This window comes from Mus caroli, chromosome X (genome assembly GCF_900094665.2).
Source record: "Mus caroli chromosome X, CAROLI_EIJ_v1.1, whole genome shotgun sequence".
Lineage (NCBI taxonomy): Eukaryota > Metazoa > Chordata > Mammalia > Rodentia > Muridae > Mus > Mus caroli.
Window position 1 is genome coordinate 40,988,076 of NC_034589.1, and position 9,336 is coordinate 40,997,411.

A 9,336-nucleotide genomic window follows, 5' to 3' on the forward strand; every position below is an offset into this window, starting at 1 on the left:
TTGTGAGCCACCATGTGGTTGCTGGGATTTGAACTCTGGACCTTCGGAAGAGCAGTCGGGTGCTCTTACCCACTGAGCCATCTCACCAGCCCAAAAAGAAGGAATTCTAAGTGGAGTCATTTGTTAATAAGCAAGGGATGAGCTTTGTGTGGTGACACCCACCTTTAATCCCAACAGAGTCAGGTGGACTTCTGATCTACAAAGTGAGTGAGTTCTAGGACAGCCAGAGCTACATTGTGAGGCCCTGTCTCAAAAAAGTAATACTACTAATAAGCAAGGGATGTTTGCACTACAGCCAGAAACTAGACAGTGATTCTGATTCCCTAGCTATCACAAGCAATACGGAACACTGTTGGGTACAGTCACATAAAGTGGAAAGGTTAGAAAATAGGCAGAAGATCCAGAGAGAAATTGGGATGCTCCAGGACTGAGCAAGTGACCCAAATGACATTGAACTCCATAGCCTGTGTGTTCCCTTCAGGCCTTACGTTTGCCCCTCATGAGTACAATATTGAAATGAATTATACTTGGCCATGTAAAAGAGGAATGAACTATGTAATGGGTACAGAGCAGAGATGAGTGTTTGCTAGAATACTTGCCTAGCGTGCACAAGGCTCTGGGCTCAGTTACTAGCACTGTGTAAAGCTCAGCATGACCTCAGCACTCCGGAGGTGCAAACAAGATGAAAAGTTCAAGGTTGGCTACAAAGTCAGTTGGAGGCTAGCCTGAGATACATGAGACCCTCATTCAGTCATATTGTTTGATCTTAGCTTTTATGCCAATCACTGCAGAAACTGTCATCACTATAATCCCAGCTGAGAATGTATAACGAGACAACTGGGTAGGGAAGGAATACCCTGTGAGGACTGCTGCAATGGCCACGCAGGATAGTGTTATTTTAATCTGCAGGGGCCCAAATTGTACGAGGAGAATGTCCCAATGGGACAGCTAAGAGTAAGAATCCGGCATCCTGTCTAGAGCTCATCCCATGTTCATTTACTATTGTCACAGCAAATTGTGAAGTGATTTCCAGGAATCTCTTGCTTTTGATTTGTTTTTTTGTTTGTTTTAGAGGAGAATCTTGTGTCTAGCGTACTCAGGCTTTGAATTCACTATATACCTAAACATGGCCTTGAACATCTGTTCTTCTTTACTCTTCCCAAGTTCTTTTTTTTTTTTTTAAGATTTATTCATTGTTATATCTAAGTACACTGTAGCTGTCTTCACACACACCAGAAGAGGGCATCAGAGCTCCCCACGGATGGTTGTGAGCCACCGTGTGGTTGCTGGGATTTGAACTCAGGACCTTCGGAAGAGCAGTCAGTGCTCTCAACCACTGAGCCATCTCTCCAGCTCCTCTTCTCAAGTTCTTGAATTAAGTGGTCCCAGAGACCAAATCCAGGACTTAGTGTGTGTTGGGAAACCATCCCCAACTACATCCCCAACTTTCTTTTTAATTAATTAGCTCAGCGCTTCTCAGCCTTCCTAATGCTTGTGACCCTTTAATACAGTTCCTCATGTTGTGGTGACCTCCAACTATAAAATTATTTTCATTGCTGATTCATAGCTGTGATTTTGCTAATGTTATGAATCATAATGTAAAGATGCGATATGCAGAATATCTGTTATGTGACCCATGGGAAAGTGTTCTTCAACCCCAACCACTGAATTATCTAGGTACTGTAGGAGCAATAGAGTGAAGTATTATGAGACAGGAGAGGATTCCTGAAACTGAACTTATCTTTCAACCCATCAGTAGCATATACAGAAAGAACATCGACCCAAACAAAAGATTTCCTTAGCCTAAAGGGAAAGGAAGCCTTTTTCTTTCAGTACTGGGGTTGGCGAAGTCTTCCTAGAGGGTAAGTACTCTGCTGGAGCAGAACTCAAGATAAGGGCCAGGAGTTCAAGAGTTCTATTCTCTCACACTACTCTTACTTTATTTGGGGAAATCACTTCCCCTTTCTAGATGCCTGTTAGTGCTAAGGGGGTATTATCTGCCTGGGCCAACCAGCTCTGCATCCTCTGATGCCTTAAGAGGATGGAGCTGAGCACAGGCACCTGGAAGCATTCAGGATTCAGATTTTGTTTGTTTTTTGAGACAGGGTTTCTCTGTATAGCCCTGGCTGTCCTGGGACTCACTTTGTAGACCAGGCTGGCCTCCAGCTCAGAAATCTGCCTGCCTCTGCCTCCCAAGTTCTGGGATTAAAGGCGTGCCCCCCCCCCCCCCCCCCCCATGCCCAGCAGGATTTAGATTTAAAACATCAACCATAAAGAGCAGTGGAGTCGAGCATGATGGCACAAGCCTTTAACCCCAGCAGTCAAGAAGCAAAGGTAGACGAAAGTAGATCTCTAGAGTTCAGGCCAGCCAGGGCTACATAGTGACACTCTGTCTCCAAAAAAGAAAAAGGAAGGAAGAAAGGAGAAAATAGATAGCATTAAGAGAAGAGAAGGATCAGAATCCATAAGGATGCACAAATATCCGGGCCTTCTTGCAGTCACAAGTGTTGTATAGAAGCACCCAGTGGTTAACAGCCTTGAAACTGGTTTGGCCAGACAGAAGTGCTCTTCTGGGTTTTCAGTCCCAAAACCATTTGCTAAGCTTGAGAGAACAGGTACCAAATAACTTCAAACAGTTTACACTCCTAAGATTGTATGAGAACACTTGGCTGTTTTGGCCTCTAAAAAGCTTACCCCTCGATGGTTGTCATATAAAACTGAACTACATGGAACAGGCTGGCCTTAAACTTGTGATCCTCATGTCTCAGCCTTGCAAATGCTGAGATAGCAAGCATGAGCCACTGTGCCTTCTCTAAGCTGCCTTTAGAGTATTGCACCCTAGGCCTTACACTGAATCTCTTCTTTCCCTTCCAGGTGCGGGTCCTTCCATATCCGTTCACCCACCATCGGCAATTTGAAAGGACCATCCAGAATCCTATAGGATCCACATGGAACACCCAGAGAGCATTCCAAAAGCTGACTGCTCCCAAGGTTGTTACCAAGCCAGGCCATATTATCAAACCCATAACAGCAGAGGATGTGGATTACCGATCTTCCCCAAGGTCTGACCTGCCTGTCACCCAGAGCAATCCAAAACAACACTCCAAACATCAAAAACAACGGAAGAAAAGCTCTATAGGTTGAAATATCTGAGGAGTGTCCTCTGCATGGTCTATGCTGCAAAATGAATCCAAAACTGGTTTAACACTGTGTGTGTAGTTAAGCCATATCTGAGAAATAAAGGCTTTTTTTTTTTTTTTTACCTTTATAACTCAACTACCTTCTGTATTATCTATTTCCCTGTTGAATCTTCAAGTCACACACTTTAGATACCATGGCTTCTCTACTTAGCACTTGTCAGGGGAACTTCCTTTCATTACCAAGACTTGTAGCTGGTCATGAAAACTAAGGAAATTAACCCAAGTCTCTAGTTTCACATATATCACCCATCAATCACGACCCACTGTAAATACCAATTTATAATCAGGGATTGAGAAAGTACTATGTGGTTTAACCTCTGAATCTAGAAGCATGTACAAACCACAGCTGGATCCTGCCCTTGATTGATCATAGAACCAAGCTGAAGGGAGATCTAACCCCAAGGAGTTATAACTTAGCTTTTTGCATCTGTGTGCTTTCCAGCTCGTTCAGGTTGCTGTACACAGTGTCATTTGGAGATGTAGCTCAGAGGGGAATTTGGTTTCCTTGGAGAAATAAACATTCTATCCTGCAGGAAGTTCCCCAAACATTAAGGCAACAACACAGAAAAGCTCCCTAAAACTGATTTTCAGCCCTTCAGCACACCCTCCCCATCCCCCAGCCAGAGCAAATGATAAAAGCTGAGAGTCCACAGATGGAGAGAGACAAGCTGCAAAGACTAACGCAAGCTAGATGATCAGCTGCCTGGAAGAGGTTTAGACCCACTGAGGCCCCTGGAAGGGACTCTCTCCAGCATGTTGAGCTGCTTTCTGGCAGTGCAGTGTGCTCCAGGTCCCCAGCATTGTGAGCTGTCACCCACTGGTGCTTTGGTGGGCTTTGGTGATGCAGCTGGGTTTCAGTCATTTTGCTCCTGTACACAAGCCCAATAAAACTCATTAGTTCACCAAGTTGAACTTGGGTGGTATCTGTACTTGGGTCTCTCTTGGGCTTCCTGTCTGGGGTGAGCAGACTTGTGTCTCCCCAGAAGTTTTTTGTTTTTTGTTTTTTTTTTAACATGATGAGTGTACCAGCCTATATATCTACAAGGCCCAGGTTTGATTCCCCCCCCCCCTCCCCAGCAACCCCTAAAAGTAGAGCCATGGAGGCATGTCGACAGACGCTGAAAGAGCAGTATCGGTTTTTTTGTATGTCTTCATAGTAACAAGACAGGCTTTTTCCTCACTTTACAGGGACACGTATGCAATCTCAGAAGTAAACGTGTTTCCTTTCTAACTCACCCAGCCAGTTCCTCACCATGGATTCCAGCAGGATTCAGCCATATGGTCATTAACGCGGACTTTTGTATCCATGGGTGGCAGGCTGGAGGTGTAATGCAGTGGTAGTGTTAGTGCTTAGCATGCCCAAGGCCCTGAACCACGCTGCACCTCGTGTTCTCCAGGGGAGACTCACCCCTCAGAACCTTATCACAAGATCCAAACTCAGAATATGCTGGAAGGTGTGAACCCCTCTGAGACACAGGAGCACACTATGCTATGGTTTCAGCTTTAGACCTTTAGATCACTGGTCCTATTGCTACCATGGTTTGGGGTCTTTACACGCCCCCCCCCCATTCCAACTGGACCTCTGTCAGGCATGCTACTACTCTCCAAATGAATTCCAAAATGGTTAGACCTCGAGCTGCCTACCTACCAATACCTTAATTTTCATACGCAGAAGATTTCAGAGAATATGATAAGTCCCATGTTACATGGTGAATCAGGAACTAGAACCTTAGGCTACCTTGGAAGTCAAAAGTCATACAATTTTTTTTCCCTGAATTTCTGAGTGGTAACTGTGTGTTCTTATGAGTAGTCCTCAGGAAGTACCTGGGACTGGCTGTCAAGGGAAATAAATATAATGAGTAGTGTTCAATGCCCAAAGGGCATTTTTTAACTTATGCACTGGCTTGAGATTGTCCATAATCCGCTCCGCTAGTTGTCACTTAAATCGGTAGCCAGTGAAGGGGAGCGAGGAACCTCTACCTCCTCCTGCCTCCATTTAAGATACCTCAACATTCTTTCACTCTTAAGCACAAAGCTGCCATCTCTGTGCAAACCAGTTCCCAAATCGAAGCACCAATAAGTGGACAATTCCGGGTCTACTTTCTCGGGACCCTTCTGCGCAAGGTTTGCACCGTACAACACTAAAGTGATGCAAGCCACCCCATCCTTCGAAGGCGAGGGCAGACGCTGGAACATGACATAAACGACGCCCACTCCCCGTTTTCTAAGCCCCCAAACGGATTCAATTGTTGTTTCGTGGGGCTCTTTTTTTTTTTTTTCCTTTTCTTCCTCCGAACCTCCGAAGTGTTCTTCCTTCCTATTGGCCAAAGCTGCCCCTTGACGCCACCCCGGCTTTGCTTACTGATTGGTCGGCTCTGGATGTGCCCAAGCCTTTTTCCCAGGGTGTGGCGCCCCCCTCCCGCCCCCAACAGGGTTCTGACCCCTGGCTCCTCCCTTCCCCCAACCCCCCCTCCCGTTCTGAATGGTACCGCCCTGGCTCGGCTCCCCCATGGCCCGGCCGCTGCCCTTAGGGCCCCCGGACGGGGCGGGGCACATTGGGGACGGGCAGAAGGCGGTGGTGGCGCCTTCCTGCCGAGCCCGAAGCCACCCCCGCCACCCTTCTGCAACCCTCTTAGGTTCCACTTTCCCTTGAGCAGTTTTCGCCCTCCTTAGTAGCCCTGCCCCGTCTGTTGCAGCCCCCACTGGTCTTTTGGTCATCCCAAAGGGCAGCTTTCAATCCCAGCCCTCCGCGCTCGATACACGCCCATCAGGCTCCACCCTTGGGTTCTCGAAAGGCTTTCTCCCCGGGTCTGTACACCCTTCCCCTCCGGGTCCCTCTTTCTAGCGGACTGTCCATCCATCCCCGGGACCTCCCTCCCTGTGTGTGGCCGTTCCTCCCAGCGGCCTCCACTTCACGGTGTCCCCTCCCCTTCGTGGCCAGCGTGGTGGAGCACTCCTGCCCCCCCCCTTTCTCTGTACCCCCGCGCTCTCTTATGTTGTCCCTTCACGTCCCACTCTAAGTCCCTCCCACGCCATTCCCCCCCACACACACTCACACACCCCTCCCTGCAAGGCGTCCCCCGGCGCCCCTCCCCTAGCCCCCGCTTGTCTATGCCCCTCCCACACACCCGGTCCTTTTGTCTCCTCTTTGGTCTCTAAGTCCCCCGCCCCTCCCTCCCGCCCGCCCTCGCTCCCCGCGAGCACGCTCTTATCTTCCCCAGGTCCGGGCGCCCCGCCCCCTGGCCGCGCCCCGCCGGCTCCCCTCCCTCCCGCGGCCCCATCTCCACCCTCGGCGCTCCGCCCCCCCCCCCCCCCATCCCCGGTGGCTCGGGCCCTCCAGCCGGGCCCACCTCCCTCGTTCCCTGGTTCGCTCCTCCCGCCACAGCCTCCGCAGATCCCAGACCCACCCTTTTCGGGCCGCGGGCTCGGGCTCCCGCGCGTTCTCCCCACACTTGCACTCCTCCCTCCGCCCTGCTTTGCTACCTCGCCCAGGCCCCAAAGTGGCCCGGTCCGGGGCACGGTGCAACCCGCCCTCGGGGAAGCCTCTCTCTTTGCAATGGTGCGGGCACCGCACGATCGGACCCACAGCCCAAGGAGCACAAACCCAAACTGGGCCAGTCCGGGCCGCCTTTACATAGTCCAGCTCTCGGAACCCGCCCGGGACCTTGTGCCCGTCGGAAGAGTATAGGGACCTGCTGAGCGCGGCTCCTCTGGCCTGCCCTGCGCGCCCAGGGGAGACACTGCGACCAGGATGCCAGGGATGTCTTTACCCAAAGCCTCCTTCAGTCTTCCACCCAAAACCTGTGCATTCCGTAGGCTGCTCCCACCTGAGGTCTCACGCTCAGCGGGCCTAGGTTGAGACGCTGTACCGAAAATCCTCCCAGCATCAGGAGCTGTAGTTTAGTTACGGACCATCGGGCTCCATCAGTGAAAACAAGTGATAAGCCCTGACCACCCAGGGAGACAGGGAGCATGCACTTCTCAGCCTAGTGCTTTGTTATCAACTGTCTGCAGGTGGAGGACCTGGAACTAAACTGTTTCATCTCAGGTGAGGGTTGTGTCCTAAGTAGAGAACCAAGCCACAGGCCAATAACTAAAAAATATATCTGTTCCATAATGCCCACATTGGCGGTATCTCTCCCCTGAACCTCTTCTGCCAAAACCTTATTTACGCAGCAGACTGGAAGCTCTTTGAAGGAGGTCCCTGTTCCTCATCCTAGCTCACTCAATGGATCTCTTGTGATTGGCAGATAACTGGATGCGTTTGTTAACCGCCCGCCTTTGTGACTTAAGGTTGTAAACTGGCAAGGGCCAGGACCAGTTGGGGATTACTAACTTGCGCCAGGCACAGCATGGTGCCCAAAGGGATGGACAAGCAATGGTGTGTAAAGCTGATGAAAGTAATTATGCAGGAGGCAAATGCCTGCCTCTGGGTCCCCAGAACTGATCCAGAACTGCACCTGAGTGCGGGAGAAACTAAGGAAGCTGCTTTAGCAATCCAAAGCAGAGCTGGTGGCGCCAGGTATATAGTTCTAGTCATCAACTGAATACAAGTGTTAGCACTATCCACTTCTGGGAGTGGGTTTGCAAGGAGACATAAAATCATCCATTTCAGTTTACAGCGGAAACCGAGAAAAAGTAAATAGGCAGGACTTTCTCACTGTGAAACAAACTGTCCCATATAAGGAACAAACCTGTAGCTCTTCATCTACTTGTCCCCAGGTCGAGCTGAACCCCAATCTGTCATTTGAAGAAGCCTGAAAACAGACTGGACTCCATCAGCAGCACTTACGGCGGGCTGGGAAGGTAGGGGTGGGGGACAGTGCAGAGACTCCTTCCTCCCATTTATGGGTATATTCATCCTGGGCTTTGCAGAAGCTCATTTGTAACCTGCTCACTTTCGGGCTAGTAAAGCTCCCTGCCCACCTCAAAACCCCACCCCTCCCTAGTTGCTCTGTGTCCCTTGTTCTTCCTCAGCCCTACACTGTCTTCACCCAAGCCAGCCTGTTCTAAATGGACACGGTCACTGATCCAAGCAGAAACTGAAACAGTAACAATCAGACAGTGTCAAGAGACTCCAGCAGAGATGCCTCGGATCGCCCGGCCTCCTCCTCTGCCTTGGCACAGATGTTCTTATTGTCCAAGAAAGAAATACCAAATTCCCTCTTCAAGCTGGAGAGGGGATATTGCAAGGCTTATCCCCAAGGCCCAGCCCAGTTCTTCTGCCCCCTGATTATTCATCAGCCCGAGACTGTCACCAGCCCCTTCCCTATGCTAGCCAAGATTTTTCTCCCTCTCACCACCGATGAGATTAAGGGGAGTGGGACTGAAGCTGCAGGAGATCACTGAACTGTTCGGCAGTTCTCTTTAGGGACTGTTAGCACATCAAAATACATATTTGGAAAATGTTCACAATTAACACTGGGGGAAAAAAAACAGTAAACACAGTGTCACTTTGCCAGGCTCAACAGTTTTGTTTTGTTTTGTTTAAATGCTAATGGCCTCAAATGGGGAGCAGCATCCATCAGTTAAATAAACAAGCCATTAGACTGAGACTAGAAGTGTCAACACATGACTAATCTACTAATTGGGAGAAGCCATAGAGTAAGCGAAGAACAAGGCAGCAAAGCATGCTGGAGGCTGTGGAGTGGACAACTCAAGCACTTAGCACGTGGGGCTCAGAGCCAGCAAGACCTAAGTTTGAATCCTGCCCTCAAACAGTTAAAAACAGTGATGTCCTGGGTGAGTTGCTTCATTGAAACATTCTGTAGAATGGGCATAATGATGGTAACCATGTCACAGGATTCTTAGAGGCTGAACTGAGACGATACCAGTAGAGCTGTTGGCACTCAGCTTGCCATATCACCGGCATTCCATGCCTGGTTGCCTACCCCTGATAACATGGGGTACCTTGCAAACAGTGAGCACATTTTAAAAAATGAAAAAGCATTCACTTACTCTGGTCAGAATAGGAAAAACTGAACACAGTTTGTAGGCATTCATGTCTCCTGTCCCCAGCCCCTACTATACACATACATACATACATACACACACACACACACACACACATATATATATATATATATATATATATATATATTTATATTAATTCCCTTTTCCTTTTCTCCTTCCACAT

General features: G+C 49.1%; 1 protein-coding gene and 1 long non-coding RNA gene across 2 annotated transcripts in view; one reads left to right on the plus strand and one right to left on the minus strand.

Moving 5' to 3' along the window:
- The window catches only part of Utp14a (UTP14A small subunit processome component), a 25,104-nt gene extending 21,836 nt beyond the window's left edge, over positions 1–3,268 (plus strand). Inside the window, exon 15 of the mRNA XM_021153220.2 lies at positions 2,875–3,268. Within this exon, the coding sequence (XP_021008879.1) occupies positions 2,875–3,144 (270 nt within the window). The 3' untranslated portion in view covers positions 3,145–3,268. The remainder of the gene's footprint in view (positions 1–2,874) is intronic.
- LOC110286680 overlaps positions 1–6,292 on the minus strand; it is an 8,995-nt gene extending 2,703 nt beyond the window's left edge. Inside the window, exons 1-2 of the long non-coding RNA XR_002377157.1 lie at positions 6,261–6,292; positions 4,437–4,518 (exon numbers count right to left, since the gene is read on the minus strand). This is a non-coding gene — a long non-coding RNA (uncharacterized LOC110286680). The remainder of the gene's footprint in view (positions 1–4,436; positions 4,519–6,260) is intronic.
- Positions 6,293–9,336: the final 3,044 nt, after the last annotated feature.